Source organism: Chrysochloris asiatica, unplaced genomic scaffold (assembly GCF_000296735.1).
Source record: "Chrysochloris asiatica unplaced genomic scaffold, ChrAsi1.0 scaffold00019, whole genome shotgun sequence".
Taxonomy (NCBI): domain Eukaryota; kingdom Metazoa; phylum Chordata; class Mammalia; order Afrosoricida; family Chrysochloridae; genus Chrysochloris; species Chrysochloris asiatica.
In genome coordinates, this window is record NW_006408537.1 from 23069087 (window position 1) to 23087760 (window position 18674).

Below are 18674 nucleotides of genomic sequence, written 5' to 3' on the forward strand. Positions count from 1 at the left end.
CAATCTGTCTGGGTGGGCTGATGAAAGGAGATAGGGATAGCACTCATGTGGCACAATCGTGAATAAATGCTATCAGGACTGACTATGAGTGTTGGAAATGTAAAGGTAGATGTTTTGTAGCAAAAGGAGGGGAGTGGTTGACTTTGCAGTCCAGGAGCGGAGGTCCCTGGGGCCATCAAGGGAGAAGAGCAGAATGCGGGACCCTACCCAGAGAAACAGTGATGCCTGAGATGGAGGCAGAGATGGAGCAGCTGGGGACTCTAGACCCAGAGAGGGAGAGGGGCTGTGTGCTGATAACCAAGGGACAGCCTTGCAGGGTATACCTTTGACTGGTTGATGATGCATGGAGGGGATTGTAAACATGGCAATGAAACAATAAAATTTAACTGTTTGAGGCACTAATAATGCAAGTACCTAAATGAACAGATAACTTAATAAATGACTTTGAAAAGAAAGAAAGAAAAGGGTGGGGACACACATCCTCACCAAGAGGAAACGTGAGGAGCTCAGCAACATCCTGGCCACCATGAGGAAAGCAGCTGCCAAAAAGGACTGAACATGTCCTTGTCCACTGTGCCCCCCTTTCTCTCCCCACAAATAAAAACCTATACAGAAAAAAAAAAAAAAAATAGAGAAGTAAAGAAAAATACTAGTTTAAAAGTTTTAATCATTTACCTTTTCACCAACAATGCCGTTTGCACCAGGAATTCCAGGAACACCCTAAAAGAATGTACAAAGTGTGGTTTAATCCTCCAGTCTGAGAATCTGTGAGACACCAAGTTTGATGAACATTGTCACCAGGTTGTGAAAACTGTAATAACATAACTGCTGACCAGCAAAGGCATTCGAGCCTTCCTATTCCCCAACTCAGTTACAGATCTACCCACAGTTTAGAAGGCATTGCTGCAGCTTATCTGCCTTTTTAACAAGGCCGATGTCTAAGTAAAGCTCTTTTTCAAAGGATGGACTTTCAAGTTAGAATCCTGTACCATTTCCACTGTCTCAGGAGCTCTTCAGCAGTGCAGACTAACGGCATATGCATGGCATGGTTTCATGTATAGGATAACAAAATTAGGACCTATAGAAAATGGTGGACCTTACAGTAGAAAAGGGCATGGCAGGAAAATTCCAAGCCTATATGGTACTATTGGGAATTTGAATCTTCTGCAACTGACAAAAGTTTACAAAGTGTTAGATATGATAATACAGTGGAAGCTCAGTCCCCAGTAAAACCAGATATGTTATTCACTTGAAACATCTGCATCCAAAGGGCCAAGAACATGTGTCACAAATCATGTGAGCTTTCCTACAGGGAGACACTAATTTGAATGATTAAAAAACCAGCATGTAATTTAAACACATTATCTTATATTTGTTATCTGAGTAGACCCTTAACCCTCTCAGAGTTCAACTCTGCTAACAAATGAAGAATTCCAGAAATGGTCAAAAGTAGGACCAAGTGTATAACCCTGTCCTATACTGTAGGGTTAGTAAAAGAAACTAATGAAGATTGAACAAACGAAATTAAAATTTAACCATCCAAAGAAAAGATACAAAAATTTAAAGTATCATAATCTCCCCTCCCAAAAACCAAACAAAAACTTTGCTATTGAGTCAATTCCAAGTCAGTGATACTATAGGACAGAGAAATCACACGGTTTCCAGGGCTGTAATAAGATCACTGTAACTTAGATTTGACTCAATGTTTTTGTTTGTTTGTTTGCTTGTTTTTTTGGGAGGAGAAATACGATACTTTAAATAATATTTTTTGTATTTTTTCTCTGATTTAATTTTATGTTTTATTTCTCCTCTCTCTAGTCTGTTCAGTCTTCATTAGTTTCTTTTACTAACCCTGAAGTATAGGAGTCCTGGTATGGCGCTGTAGGATACGCACTGGAATGCTAACTGAAAGGTCAGCAGTTCAAACTCACCAGCTGCTCCTTGGAAACCTTATTCAGGGTCACTATGAGTTAAAACCAACTCGACTCGATGGCACTTAACAACAACACTTGTTATGGAAGCAGACTGCTATATCTTTCTCCTATGGAATGGCACGTAACCACTGTACCACCAGGGATCTTTGTATATCTTCCCCAGAACATCTCAAACTATGTAACATGTCTCTCCCCACAATTCTTATCTAGAAAACATGTATGCAAACTAACAAACATTTAAAAAGTCAAATACTTACAGGTAAGCCTTGTAATCCTATATCACCAGGGGGCCCATGTTTCCCTGGGTCACCCTGAAATAAAAGTTTTCATCACATCAGTGAATGAACCACTGTTTCTTTTCAGAAAAGGAGAGGCATAGAACCTGTTGATAAAAGATGCATCCCAACAACTGCCCTGATATGCACGTTTATAATGTGACCCACTTCAGAGAGGGGGGTGGGAGCTGACATCAGATATAAATTTAACCAAAATACACAATTTCCTTCAGTTCGCCTCATCAATTAGGGCAATTTTACTGAGCTCTTGAAACTGAGCAAATGAATATACTATTCTAATAAGTATTTTGTATTTGGTACTGAGAGAAAAAGCCAAAGGCTAACTAAATATATCTCTCAGGAATGGAGTACTGGAAATGCTGTGCTCAGTTGGTCGGGGCCAAAACGGCTGCATTCACTCTTGGACTAGTTCACACAGCTACCTTTGTTCCCGGCATCCCAGGAATCCCGTCACGGCCATCCACACCTGGCAAGCCCTACAGACACACACAAAAGTACACTGTCCTTTAGAAAGTCTCATTCTGCTTCTCTTCATTACTTTTCAAAGTTTTGTTACAAGATAATCATCACTTTTAAAATCTGTGCTTGATGATGACATACCGTGTCTCCTTTTGGCCCAGGGAGTCCTGGAATTCCTCTAGAACCTTGAATGCCCTGCAGGATAGAAGGCAAAAGACATACAAGGGCTCCTCAATGATCACAATATTGAGTCTATATCAAACATGTAAGTACACTCAGCAGATGACACTGAAAAGCATGATGCTTGTAGTGATTAAGATGAATTTGAGCTCACTCTATCTCCCTTGGGACCTGTTTCTCCTGGAGGTCCACGCCGTCCTTGGTCACCCTGTAAGAAAATAAAATATATGCAACAGCTACTTAATGAAAACGTCATCCTCATTACCAAACTACAATTATTTCATTCAATGTTTTTGATGTATCTTGGATACTTAATATAGGACGTATTTCTATTTAAGTTATATTATCTTAAAAGTTGATATTACCATAGGGACAATTAAGACATACTTGTCTCTTGTTTTTATTTCAATACATAGTATTAGGCATCCAAAGGAGCCTCAAAAAGTTTGTGGAAATATGTAACTTTAAAAGAATAGAATTTTCCACAAATGTTTAGAAGTCACCTTGTATTTGCATTTGTGCTCTTTGTTGTTGTTATTATGTGCCATGGAGTCGGTTCTGACTCATAGCAATCCTGTACAGGGTTTCTGAGGCTGTAAATCTTTATGGGAACAGAAAGCCTCATTTTTCTCCCACTGAACAGCTGGTAGTTTCAAACTGCTGACCTTGCGGTTCACAGCCCAATTCGTAACCACTATGCTACCAGAGTTCATTTGTGCTCTTTAGATGTACACATATAAGCTAAATTTCCACACTGGAGGCAACCTTGGCATCAGTAACTACATCTACGTATATCACCTAAACATTTTAGTAGGTTGAGGTAGGTTTGGATTAGTTAGAAGTTGTTTTTCCCCCATTAACTTTCCTAGCCGATTATACTGGTTTTGTCAAAATAATCCAGTTAATGTTGAAAAAGGCAGAGGTGGTGTAGGTGTTGAACTGCTTAAATATTCAAAAATCTAGAATTGCTTTCTATACAACTGGATCAGTTCAAACTGCTCAGAAAGGCATTTAGTGCTCATAATGTGTTCTTAGTGATTGATTCAATCTCCTCAATACCAATTTTCCACTCCAGCTCGTGACAACCCATATGATAGCACAACACCCCATTACCATCAACAGTGTCTCTTGGCACCTGTGCTCTGATGCCCTTCATATCCAGAATGGCTTTCCAGTTCAACTTTCCTCTTAAATTCTGCCATGAATAATGTCCGCCATATACTAAAACGCTGGGTCACATAAAGCATCATTTATTTATACTCTGTCTTTTCTGTGGGACCATAAAGGTCCTAACAAATGGAAATCCTAGCTTACTTTTACCTTTTCAATTTTTTATGTGGTATAGATGTTTATTAATTAAGTTTTTTGTTGTTTACTTCTAAAAAAGACTTATGGCTGACTTCATGAGGACACATGTACATATAGCAAATAAAATATGGACTAATGAGATTACAAACCATCAATAAGGAAGCAAATAACTGCCTTATTTATTTATATATATTTTTTACTTTTTTCTTGATCCAATTGTTACTGTGATGCTAAGCTTTCTTGCAACAAATACAAAAGGAAAACACTGCAAACATAAATACTTAACAATTTGACTCAATTTATTAGGAAAACAAAAATCAAATCAGTCAAAAGGCATTTTCTATAATAATTTTTTTTTTTTTTTTTGGTAAGTGTAGTGGGTTACGTGTTGGGATGCTAACCACAAGGTTAGCAGTTCAAGTCCACCAGCCACTCCGGAGGAGAAAGATGAAGGTTTCTGCTCCTGATTTACAATCTTGAAAGCCTTATACAGGGTCACTGTGAGTTGAAACTGAGCCAGCGGCACACAACCACAACCATCACCACAACCTTGATTAAGAAAAATATTAAATAAATAAAACACTCTTGTCAATTTTCCACTTTAATTTTATGCATGTAAAATGAATTTGTGCATATATGGTGCTGGTTGTGTGCTGTCAAGTCAGTTCCAACACATAGTAACCCTATATGAGAACAGAAAGCCTCATCTTTCTCTTGCAGAGTGACTGGTAGATTCGAACTGCTGACCTTGAAGTTAGTAGCCCAACTCATAACCCACTGCACTACCAGAGCTCTTTGCACATACACATAAAGCAAAGAAAACCCACTATTGTTGCTTAAAATAATGTATCATGGGGTTTTTGTGAAAGAATTATCACTTACAGGTGCACCAGGAAGCCCCTGGGGCCCAGGTTCACCATCTAAGCCCCGAGCACCCTGCAAATAATAAGACAAAAATAAAATTAAGTCAGTCATGTATTATAAAGTCCACATCAGTCTTTCTAATGAACTTCAGCAGTTTGATAAAAAGGAGTTATTGTGTCTGTCATATATGCTCTATTTGTCACTGCACCCTGAGGAGTATTTATTCAGATATGAAAATACTAGTTTACATCTATCTACTCATCCAATAGAAGTACTTAAACATAATTGTTATTCTCTGGCTATGTTAAGTTAACATTGCATCCATCCTAGATTGCCTACATGAACTAAAAACAATGGTACCTTCAGATGTATTGGCTAAACTCTTGGAAGAGCCAACCTCCTGGCATTCTCAGTATGCCTATGGGAATCTATTCATGGTGATGGCCGCAGCAGCTACCCAAAAACACAGCTGCCATGACTCCTCTACAGCTACCAAGAGGGAGGAGTTTCTGGGATTCTCGATCTTCCACCTAGATCCAAACCCAGACTCCAGTCACATCATTCAAAAGAATAAACTCTAATAAAAATCTAAGAATCTCAAGCTGGACTGAAACCTGGTTCAATCTGTGTAAAGTAGCCGATCCTGATCTATTTCCTGAACAAGCAGTGGTATAAGACCTAACCAGAGCTTTGTACATCTAATTATCTTAAAATGATCTCTGATTTGGCTACAAAGTGTACATATTAGCTCTATCATCTCCTCGTTTTTATTGTAAGAATAAAATTTTGATTTTGAAACAAAAAGTGGTGTCTTTTTAATGTGCTCAACCTAAGTTGTGTGACAAAAAACAGCCCCTTCTTTAAATCTTTTTCTCATCTACGAAGTTAATGAGACAGCAGAACAGAAGAGTGACTGAAATGAACAGAAGTCTCCTAATGAGCAGGGTTGAGATGGGGATAAAATAAATGGAAAACTGCCAAAAGAGTATTGGTTAGATATCAAGCCAAGAAAATCAGGTATACATATGTGCAGTAAGAATTAAAAACTAGAGAACCTTTGAAAGAAGGTTCAGAGATAGGTAGAATCAAAGGAAGAACACAACTGAGGCAGGACACCACAGAGCCTTGAAATTCTTTGATCCTAAGAACTAGAACAGAGTGGAAGGCATTCTATATTCACCAGGGAATAAGAGATTTGGAAGACCTGAAAAAGACCTTCAATCCATCATTCACCTTGTATTATACACGTGGAGTTCAGCCTTTGCATTATAGAAATCTCTTTGATGCACTCACTCTCTCTTATTGCTGTTCAGCACAAGCTCAGACCCACATTGCTGTTACTAGGTAACCACTCCACAGGTCTGAGTTCACCAGGAGAGCTTTTTTCCCCAAAAAATCCATTTGACGGAAATCAGAGGAAATGAGAAAATTTTTTTAAAATACCAAGTAGAAAAATACGTCAAATGAAAAGCATATCAAAAACAGTCATTGGTTTCAAAATAAGGGGTCACATTTTTAGGGAATAATTTAAGCCCAGAAAAAGTGAAGATTTAGGTATCAGCAGCTTCAAAATAAATTAGATTCATTATTTAATAAATAAATATATACAAAATGTTATGTAAGGTAACATTAATCTGGTAACAGGAATAAATCTAATATGTTTATAAGAATACAGTGCTTTAGAAAAGAAGGAAGTGGATAGAAAGCAGATGAAAATACCTAGAAGACACACAAAAAAGAGTCCGAAGAAACTAAAGTTGAAGGAAAAAATGACAAACAAGCCAGGAATTCAAGTCACATAAATGTGTATCTTTCATTTATTTTACTGAGCACCTACAATGTATAAATTATTCTTATTGATTTAATAATAAAATGTTCTGTGCTCCTATGTGGTGCTGACACAAATATTCATATTGAGTCTAAAGAAAATGAAGCCTGGACCCAAGGTGGTGGTGAGGAAAGATAGTTGTTGTTTTTTGCCTCAAGGGCATACAACTTGGCTTTTCTAACACACATTTTAACAAGTGGTAACCATTTTCTTAAAATATGGTTGAGAAGTTTAAATAAATACACACACACACACACACCCATGAAATATTTATGACTATATCATAAGTGTTCAGCCCCCTCTTTCATAAGCCCTCCCACTTTCCCCAATCAAAATTAGCCATTATCTGGAGTCCTTCATACTATTTGCCCCAGATTGTGTCTCTCATGTTTGCATTATAGGAAGCTATCTATTTATTTCCACTTCCTGGAATGAGGAATGAAGGATATCATTGTTGATGTCAGGTGGATCTTGGCTGAGAATACCAGAAAGATGTTTACTTGTGCTTTATTGACTATGCAAAGGCTTCTGACTGTGTGGATCATGACAAGCTAAGGACAGCATGGCGAAGTATGAGTATTCCTGAACACTTCATTGTACTCATGAGGAACCTGTACACAGACCAAGTAGCAGTTGTTTGAACAGAACAAGGGAACACCAAATGATTTAAAATTAGGAAATGTGTGTGCCCAGGGTAGTATTTTTTTTTACCATACTGAGTCAATCTGTATGTTAAAAAACTAATAAGAGAATCTGGGTTATATGAAAAAAAAATGTGGCATCAGAATTGAAGGAAGGCTCATTAACAACCCGCGATATGCAGATGATACAACCTTGCTTGCTGAAAGCCAAGAGGACTTAAAATACTTATTGAGGAAGATCAAAGACCACAACCGTTGGTATGGGTTGTACTTCAATGTAAAGAAAACAGAAATCCTCACCACTAACCAATAAAAAGTATCCATATAAATGGAGAAAACATTAAAATTGTCAATGACTTCATTTTGCTTGAATCAACCATCAATACTCATGGAAGCAGCAGTCAAGAAATTAAACTATGTATTGCATTATGCAAATCTGCTGCACAACACCTCTTTAAAGTGTTGAAGAGCAAAGATGTCAGTTTGAGGATTAAGGTGCACCTGAGGCAAGACATGTTATTTTCAGCAACCTCATATGCATGTGTAAGTTGGACAGTGAATAAGGAAGACCATAGAAGAATTGATGCATTTTGGGTTATGGTGTTGGAGGAGAATATTTAAAGTACCATGGACTGCCAAAAGTGCAAATAGATCTGCGTTGGAAGAAGTACAGCCAGAGTGCTCTCCCTGGAAGGCAAGATGGCCAGACTTCTTGTTTCAGACTTCAGACTACTGTCAGGAAAGACTAGTTACTGGAAAAGGATATCAAGTTTGATAAAGTGGAGGGTTGGAAAAAAAAGAGGAAGACCACCAAGAAGATGGAATGGCACAGTGGCAGCATCAATGGGCTCAAATGTAGCAACGATTGTGAGGTTGGCCCAGGATCGGGCAGTGTTTTATTCCGTTATGCATAAGGTCACTATGAATCGTTACTGACTCAATGGCACCTAATAATAATTTACTTACTTGTCTCTCCCAATAAATAACAAACTTGCTGATAACAGTTCAAGAACAGGTCTTATTCCATTTTGATTCTTTCCAGCATCTTATACAGTGCCTTGCTATAGAAATGCTAAAAGAATCTGATCTTTGAGACTGAGCTTAGGGTGGGCTGGTGTACTCCAGCCATAAGTGTATTATTACTGTTGAGTGCAGGGCTCAACAGTTAGCTCAGGAGGGAACTATGAATGGTCCTAGTGTCATGAGGGGTAGCCCACCTTCTTCACATCTTCCTTCTATCCTCCCTGACCTTCCTTATTTGACCAGACACACTCGAGGTACTGTGGGTCTGGCTAAAGAATTTTCCATGCTAATCAAATAAAAATCATTAGCATTATAAGAGATACAATGCAAAACCCCACTTACTCTAATTTATCCAAGATAATTTTAAATATTTATAAGACATGAAAAGCATCATGAATATTTCTCATTTTTACCACCTTTGTTTTTGACAGAAATACACGAACTGAACCATAAATACGCATAAAGAATCAAAAACTAAAAACTGCTGAGTATAAGAAGTTATATTTAAATGGAAAACAACTCAAACATTTAATGCATTCTTATATTATATTATCATAGCAGTTTTCTTACTTTTTCCCCTTTGGCACCAACTATGCCAGTGATGCCTCTCAAACCTTGAGCCCCCTGGAAAGGTAAAAAATAATAATAAGTAAATTATTTTAGTTAAAGCATACATTCTTATCTTCTCACAAAAGCTGATCCAGAAGACAAACATGTTTTCATAAGTAAATGGTAACACTAGGCAAACTTTTCTATTTTAGAAGAAAAGTTCAGCAAGAAACCTTTTGATGGTGAACTTGTTTTAAAAGCTTACAAAGACTTACACAAATCTGGAATTGGCACAATAATTGATGACAAAAAAGTAATTATCATTAACATAAAATGGATTGTAATTATGGTTTATCTTTTAACACGCAAACAGAAGTTACACTGCCTTTTCATCATTTATAACTTGGTGACTTTATACCTTGGAATAATGTTTCCCTACCAACCAAAAGCAATTAGGTTCCCAGGCTACCCCACAAAAGTTTATGACATAAAAGACGCTGTAGTCTCCTGCTATCACTTGTAGTCAGTATTCATTCCAGCATTTCTAGGGCAAAAGACCTATCTGAATTCCAATCCAGAGCAGTACGAACCCATCTCACCTCATCCAGGCACCGGAGTGGGTTATTCTAATAATGAGGGGGCACAAGTATGATTTCTAGCATCCCTTCTAGTCCAAAAATTCATCCATTCTTGACTACCTAGTCCCACAGCATTAGGGTTCAAGAAGTGGATCCTATAAAGGACAAGCCTGATTGTTCTTTTGGGTGGACTGACAGGGAAATAGTCCATCAGAAAGTACAATAGCTACAGCCAGACAACTTGCTAACTGTCCACCTTGAGTTAAGATAAAGTAGCTCTAGATCTGTTATTTGCCTCATGTTCTTACTAGAGAAAAGTAAGCAATTCCATGACCAACTTTTCAACAGGTCAATCACAAATTCTATGTAGATTAATCAGGAATGACCAGAAATTGAAATGTTCAGGATTATTCAGTTTAGGACATCCACTTAGAATAAAAAAGTGAGTTGTGCCCGTATCAAAAAATCTGTACATTACTTTATAAACCTGAGTGTCATTGAGTAAATTCCAACTCACAGCAAACCCACATGACAGAGTAGAACTGCCCTATAGGATTTCCAAGGCTGTAATCTTGGATACGCACTGGACCACTGATTACAAGGTCGGCAGTTCAAACCCACCAGCTGCTCCTTGTAAAGCCCCTATACAGGGTCACTGTGACTTGACGGTACTTAACAACAAATCTTTGTGGAAATAGACTGCCCTGTTTTTCTCTCAAGGAACAGCAGGTGGATTCAAACTGCTGATCTTTTGGTTAACAACTAGATACTTCAACCATTGCTCCACTGGGGCTTACTATTATTATGTTGTTGTTGTGGTTAAATGACATTAAGTCCAACCAATGAATTTTGCAGAAATATTTTGGCAAGCTCACTCCTAAACAACAGGAGATCAGCAAATACGAACAATACTCCCAGTAGACAACTTGAGCTATGCAGTATCCAGCATAGATACTTAATCCATAAAAATATTTTTTTTAATGTTTGCAAAATACTGACCTGACACTTTTTGGGAAATCCTTATAATTTTTGAAGATCTTAAAAAATGTACATCATATTCAAATATATATATATGGCAAAAGATATCTATTCCTGCCATTGTTTATCATTAGCTCCCACTACTCAAATAGAGTCCAGCTCTTTACTGTCTCCTATCTGAAGGATCAAGGAAGACAAGTTTCTAGAACAAGGAATCCCAAACTACTCCATAAATTTCCTTGAAAATTCTCACATGGCTTAAAAGCAGAGACCAGCTCATCCTGATTCTCTTACTTACTTCCTTTAGGAAACTCTAAGTAAAAATTAATCTGCAAAGTTCTCTGAATCCTTTTTCAAAGGTCAGTTGTATGGGAAAGTGCAGAACAAATGAAGGGCACCCCACTTCCCTTAACTCTTCAGTTTCTGAGAATAGGACCTGAGATTACATTTTTTCATATAGCCTATACCTTGGCTGGAGTCCTGGTATGGCACTGTAGGATAAGCACTGTACCTCAAAGTCAATTTGAATGGAAAAATCAACAGTTCAAACTCACCAGTCACTCCTCAGAAACCCTGTGCAGGGTCACTATGAGTTGGACCCCATTCTACAGCACTTAACAACAACAAATACCTTGGCTGGCTGAAAAGTTCAATAAATATTCTACAACAATTATTCCCATAACAATTATTATTCATTTTAACAACAATAAAAAATGTGACGATTCTACTTTCATATACTAAAAAAGCATAAATTCTGATTTAGCAAATATTTTAAACTGAAGTACTCTAATGCCCAAAAGTACCGTACTGTGTATACTATTGCAGTAATATGCCAAAGCACAGGGATATTTTTATTAATTAAAAGGCATGATTATGGACAATTAAGAAGCTTCAAATTATGATTGCATATTGCATAAACAACATTAACTCAATGTATGGTATACCTACTGAATATTCAGGATGCACAAAATTGTCTCATTATGTCACATGATAGTACTATAAAACATAAAAGATATATACATCCTCTTGTTCTTAATATTAACTTCATATTTCCTGTCACTGAAATTCAGTAAATGGACATATGTAAACATAGGTAGAATTTTTCTCCTTAAGATGCACTTGAATGTATAATGAGGATCTTCTCTTATTTTAAAATAATAGTCATCTCCTCCAGCTGGCTTGGTGCTAAAATAGAGAATGCCATGTTAGTGTGACGCCATTAATCCAAATGTTACATAAAAAATATTCCAAGATTCAAGGAAAAGGGGGATATTTTCAATTGTAACTTCAATATTTTTAAAAATACTTTACTGGAGGTCCTTGAGCTCCAACTTCTCCTAATTCTCCCTGGTCACCTTCTTCACCCTAAAAAAACAAGAAAAGAACAACAAATGTTATTTTAACAAATGAACATAGAAATTCAGCTTCATTCAGTACATTTTAAATTCATTTTTCATTCCATTTCAGTGGTTAGCCACTGAAACCCTCATGGATTACAGAAGAGCATTGTGAGATAGAGTTCTGGAAGATGAGCCCATTAGGACGGACGGCACTCAAAATATGACTAAGGAAGAGCTGCCTACTCAAAGGAGAGTTGACTTTAATAATAGGGATGGAGTAAAGCTTTCAGCACTTTCCTTTTCTGAGGGTGTACAACTCAAAATGCAGAAACAGAGTGGCAAACACCCACTAATGAGCAGAACATGGAATGTATGAAGTATGAATCTAAGAAATTAAGAAGTCATCAAAAATGGACTGGTATTGGCCATTGTAAAATGGATAATCATATAATTTACTATGCCTGGAACAAAAAACTGAAGAGGAATGGTGTCACAGTCATAGTCAAAAATAGCATTGCAAGGTCTATTTTTAAGTACAATGCTGCCTGTGATAGAGCAATAGCCATATACCTAGAAAGAAGGCCAGTTAATACCACTATTGTTCAAATTTCGGCACCAACTACTAAAGCCAGTGATGGTAAAATTGAAGAATTCTACTAACTTCTTCAGTCTGAGATACAGCAAACATGCAATCAAGATGCATTGATAACTAATGGTGAATGGAATGCAAAATTTGAAAACAGACATAGGATCAGTAGTTAGAAAATACGGTCTTGGTGATAGAAACAATGTTGGAGATCACACAACAGATTTTTGCAAGGCCAATGACTTATTCATTGCAAATACCTTTTTAAACAACAGAAATGGCAACTATATATGTAGACATCACCAGATAGAAAATACAGGAATCAAATTGACAATTTCTGTGGGGAAAAAGCTATGGAGAAGCTCAATAACATTAGCCAAAACTAGGCCAGGTGATGTCTATAGAACAGACCATCAATTGCTCATATGCAAAATCAGGCTGAAGCAGAAGAAAATGAAAACAAAACCACGGGAGCCAAAATATGACCTTGAGTATATCCCACCTGAGTTTAGAGCCCATCTCAAGAACAGATTTGATGCATTAGACACTAATGATAGAAGACCAGAAGGACTGTAGGATGACATAAAAAACATGAGCTATGAGGAAAGCAAAAGATCATTAAAAAGACAGGGAAAGGAAGAAAGGACCAAAATAATGTTAGAAGAGAAACTTGAATGTAGAGCAAGTTTTACTTTATCTGGAAGAAATAATGAAATTTTTAAAAAAAAGAAATGTTGAAGTAAAGAGCCAAACAGAAAATTTCACAAAGAAGCTTCTTAATAAGGCAAAGTAAAGTATTATCATGAAATGTGCAAAGATTTGGAATTAGAAATGCAAAACGGAAAAAAAAAAATCAATGCTTCTCAAGCTAAAAGTACTAAAGAAAAATTCAAGCCCCAGTTGCAATATTCAAAGATTCTATTGACAAAAATTGAATGACATAGAAACAAAAGAAAATGGAAGGAATACGGAGTTACTGTGCCAAAGAAAATTAATCTATATTCAAGCATTTCAAGAAGAACTGTATGATCAGGAACTGATGGTATTGAAGGGGAAAATCCAAGTTGAACTTAAGGCATTGGCGAAAAATCAGTCTCCAGGAATTGACAGAATACAAATTGACATCTTTCAACAAATTAATGCAGCTCTGGAGGCACTTACTCATCTATACCAAGAAATTTGGAAGACAGATACCTGGTAATCCAATTGGAAGAGCTCTACATCTGTGCTCATTTCAAAGAAAAGTGGCCCAACAGAATTTGGAAATCATCTAACAATATCATTAGTAACATTCAAGGAAAATTTTGCTGCAGATAATTAAAAAATTGTAGCAGTAGTACATAACTACCAGAAACTCAAGCTGCATTCAGAACAGAATATGGAACTAGGGTTATCATTTTGGCAGAAAGCAAAGAATATCAGAAAGAGGTTTACTTATGCTTCACTGACTATGCAAAGGCATTTGGCTACATGGATCATAACTCTGGATAGCATTGCAAACAATGGGTATTCCAGAACACTTCACTGTGCTCATAAGGAACCTGTGCATAGACCAAGAGGCAGTCGTTCAAACAGAACAAGGAGTACAGGATGATTTTAAATCAGGAGGGTGTGCACCAGGATTGTCTCCTTTCACTGTACTTATTCAATCTGTATGCATAGCAAATAATCCAAGAAACTGGATTACATGAAGAAGAATGTGACATCAAGATTGGAGGAAGACTCATTAACAACCTTCAATATGCAGATAACACAACTTTCCTTGTTAGAAACAAACAGGACTTGAAATACTTACTTACTGATGAAGATCAAAGAATACAGCTTTCTGCATGAATTGCACCTCAGTAGCAATTAGCAATAACAATAACAATGGGAACCAAAAACACTAGGCTCCTGGGACAGTGGAGAGACATCTGGTTGACAATTCTATCCCCAGATTACATGAGATAGGGGAATGGAAGTTCTCCAGAGGTAAAGGTGTCATCAAAAGGAGGAGGAAGAGATGAAGAATGGCCAAGAATAACAGAGGACCCTACATCTGCTTTGCCACATGCATTATCTCATGAACATCTGATGTAAACAAGTGTTGCTAAATGCCAGGGTTTTGTGATTATATAACATTCTGCCATATACCATGTTTAATTTCGACAGTCCCTATGATTGGACATAATTTTTCCACTGTTCTGTCCCCAACACTTGGAATAAGTCCTGACACATTAAAGGTAATTAATAAATATTTGTTTATTTTTTTAAATTGTCTATTTTAAGATTCAGTCAAGGAATTGAGTACACAGAAATTTCCAAAGTGCTCAATTTTCTTTTCTGTATTCTCCAATCTGGTATCAGAAACCCGACTTCTATACTCAGATGAATAAAATATTTCAATCATGCAAAGCCTAGTATCTTTAAACTTTAAAAAAATTTTGATTTTTTAAGTTTTAAACTTTTTAAATAGATGTCCAAACTGTAGTCAGGGATTAAAATTTGACTTATTTATCCTCATTATTTGAGATTGTTCAACAGATTGATTCTAAAGACTTCAAGAATATTAATGCTTGAAAATATTAATCAATTGCCTCTAGCTCTTGACTTACAAATGTCAAGTGCTCAATAAGAGGGATAGAAGTACATAGTCAAAAACCTCATTAATAAAAACAATTTGATTTTGAGAAGCATTATAAAATCAACTGGAGCAAAAATTCTAGTATGCAGGATGTCAAATTCTAGATATTTTAAGCCAATTTACCCAGCCTTGGTTTTTCTGCAGGACGTGCCCTTCCCAATGCAAAGTATGTTTGGATTCCATGTTTCTATCCATATAATAGCATAAGTCCCATTACAAACTCCCAGCTTACTCAAAATCTGGGTTATATTGAAATGTAGTCAGAAATAAACTATTTCAAAACTTGAGATGAGAAGTTATAAACGAATTACCAACTTCTCTGTTTGCTAGTCTCAGCAATACTTGTCATAAAATTTTACACTTGTCATAAAAAAAATTTTGGCAGAATGGAACAACTAGCTGAATAATGTTTGACTATCAAAGGCATCAAGAAAAAAAAGCTGAACATGATTGATTTGAAAAGTAAAGCAACACAGGAACAGGGTGCTTTCTTTGCACTTTATAATTGAACAATTTTAGAATATTACGCTTAGTCAGAATGTTACTACATTTACAGAGGAGTTAACGGTCATCATTTGAAAAACAAAGGAAAAGTACCATGCCTTATTAATCGTTACAATTTCTTATAATTCCTTGTAGTGAAAGTGATGACTAATCAAAATTTATCCATTAAAAACTCATTTTCTTACCTTGTGACCTTGTCTTCCTGGTTCACCAATTTCTCCTTTAGCTCCTTTATGACCCTAACAAATATAAAAAATTAATAAATAAAAATTGCTTTGAGTTTGGCACAGAAAGTGGCTGGAAGCCTCATAAATGATCTCACTCATCATTGTGTCAATATGCTAAGAAAAAGGTAATGTCACAAAGACAACTACTCCTGAAACAATTATAATAGCTCCATATGTATTATGTGACTATTATATACAACAGTAATAGTTTTAGTTAATAGTAACCACTTTTAACCAAATAGCAAATGCTCCATCATCTAGTTAAACATTGTGTTTCATTTATATTTGTTCCCTAGCTTCCAGTTTCCCTAAGTTCCTCTTCAGTCTTCCCCAGCATCAGTAATACACTTCTTGGAGGCAACAGCCTGCACCCATCACATCTGGCCATCTCTTGTTCTCTGGATGCTATTCTAACAATTCTTCTGCTTCCTCTATACTTACCTGCCTTCTTACTGAAGATGGAGGATAAGAAGCAGACTTTCCCAGATGCACAACTATCTGCCTATTCTATGCAAAATTTTAAGTGAAAACAGAAGACTATAAGGCACAGTCACTGAAGGCCACATAGCATGAAAAGAGGATTCCTGTCTTTTCTCATCAAGTCATCTACACTAAGAATACACAGTAACATGAGGCAAAATTTGATACAAATGTTCCAAAATTAAGTCAATCAGAACGTTCACTTTTCAGAGTCTTTCTTATTCCAAGAGTACAAGTATTTATGGGGAAAAAAGCAGCAATCCAGGTTGAAGTCTTCTAAAATCCAGGGAACCCAGTAAAACTACATTAGCTGGAAAAACAGTAAGTCAGGCACTTTCAGATCACATCAGAACTCTATTCATGGGAATTTCTCAAAATTATTTTAGACTCAGAAACAGGACAGAGAAAGCCATTTATCCTCAGCACTTGGTATTAATTTCTTGTTTTCATGGAACATTTGGACATAATAATAATGGAAAAAATGAGAGAAAAACACTTTTGGAAAATCTCTTTTTCCTGTTCATTTTGAACAGTTTTTCCACTTTTTTAAGCTAAAGAGTTTCAAACGCATTTTTGTGCACAGTCCCCCACCCCCATACAGTCCTTCCATAAGAGGCAAACTTCTGAACTTGGATGTGGTGTTATTTCCTCAATCCATTCATTTTATTAGTACTTCTTCCCTGAACCACAGAGGAACTTTTAATTAAGACACAGCCATGAGAATTAAGTTAAATCATGTCAAGCTTGTCACCAAAGAAACTCAGGGCCTGGCAGACTGAACATCTTACTTCCAGAAGTCACCTACACTGTTCTTCTCCCAATAAGGAAATGAAATATCAATTATCTTCAAAATTCTGTAGCTGCAATCAAAGTGATTAAAAAAAAAAAAAAAAGCACTGCTACTATTCTATTCAAGTTCATTCTTTTCTTATTTCTTTTTCTTTTAAGTCTCTTGCAGTCTACTATTTTAACTAGCTGAATAGAGTAAGCCTTTGTGAGGGGAAGAGAAATGAGAAACCAAAGTACGACATGAAGGGGCACAGATGAAAGAGTGGTACTGCAGAGGAAAATGAAAGCAGCTGAGAGATAAGAGATGTTCAAAAGGCCAAGATTTTACAGACTGGCACAGTAACTGCCAAGGCCAACAAGAAAAATTTTGTTTTCAAAATTAGCTATTTGATAACAAACAAGCAATAATAAACTGGTATGCCATTTAATATTTTTACAGTTATGTAGAAGCCCTAACCAGTGTGCCTAGAGTATGACTTTATTTGGAAATGGAGTCCTTATGTGATGCTGTAAGATAAGCATTGTACTACTAGCCACAAAGTCGGCAGCTCAGATTCCCCCAGCCACTCCTCAGAAACCGTATACAGGGTCATTATGAGTCAAACTGACTAGATAGCACTTATTAACAGCATCTGGAAACAGGAATTTCTTTTGTTATGTTAATGTGGGTATACACTGTAGGATGGGTCCTACACCTAAACTTTTCTGAGTAGTGTACACACAGCATGGAAGAGACCATCTAAGGAACCGCCTACAAGCCAAAGAATTCTAAGGAAAGTTCAGAGCTAGTGACAAGGAAAGACCTTCCCTAGAACTAATGCCTGCATCTGGACTTCTAACCTCTAATACTGTAAGACAACAGATTTCTGTTCTTTCAAGTCTCCCATTGTGGTGCTTTGTTATCACCCATTGTGGTGTTTTGTTATAACTGTGACACTTGCCTGATCGATTAAAATGGCATATCTGCAACAGAAAGTCAGTGCCTAAAAGCAAAGGCTCCATCTTTTCAGTGGCTAACACTCTAAAAAATCATTCTTTCTCTTACCCTCATGCCTGGTAGTCCTGGATAGCCTGAGCGACCTGGTGGACAGGAATTGGGACACTGTGAAAAAGAAAAAGAGACAATAAACTACAGCCCCACTCTAAGACAAGGTGGCATTTTTTAGGGAGTCCAGCTACAGAACCCCAATTGCATCTGTACTCATAAAATAACTCTGAATACCCCTTATCTTTTCTATTTTTTAGACTTTCTTTTTTATTAAGGAGGCTTTAGCCAATAGTTAAGAAACACCTTCTTTTATTTTCTCTTCCAGTGTCTTTATCTATTACATTGGGTGAAGAAGAAATTTTTTTTTTAATTAAAACATTTTTTTCTTTTAAAAAAGAACATTAAACTGGTACAATGAAACATATATAGATCGATGGAATAGAATCGAGAATCCAGAAATTAACGCATCTACATACAGCCAACTGATTTTTGACAAAAC

The 18674-nt window shown here is 36.6% G+C and overlaps 1 protein-coding gene across 1 annotated transcript in view; it reads right to left on the reverse strand.

Moving 5' to 3' along the window:
• COL9A1 (collagen, type IX, alpha 1) overlaps nucleotides 1–18674 on the reverse strand; it is a 105371-nt gene that overhangs the window by 43465 nt on the left and 43232 nt on the right. Inside the window, exons 17-26 of the mRNA XM_006835747.1 lie at nucleotides 18233–18289; nucleotides 15877–15930; nucleotides 11950–12003; nucleotides 9104–9157; nucleotides 5060–5113; nucleotides 3024–3077; nucleotides 2831–2884; nucleotides 2653–2706; nucleotides 2192–2245; nucleotides 676–720 (exon numbers count right to left, since the gene is read on the reverse strand). Of these exons, the coding sequence (XP_006835810.1) occupies nucleotides 676–720; nucleotides 2192–2245; nucleotides 2653–2706; nucleotides 2831–2884; nucleotides 3024–3077; nucleotides 5060–5113; nucleotides 9104–9157; nucleotides 11950–12003; nucleotides 15877–15930; nucleotides 18233–18289 (534 nt within the window). The remainder of the gene's footprint in view (nucleotides 1–675; nucleotides 721–2191; nucleotides 2246–2652; nucleotides 2707–2830; nucleotides 2885–3023; nucleotides 3078–5059; nucleotides 5114–9103; nucleotides 9158–11949; nucleotides 12004–15876; nucleotides 15931–18232; nucleotides 18290–18674) is intronic.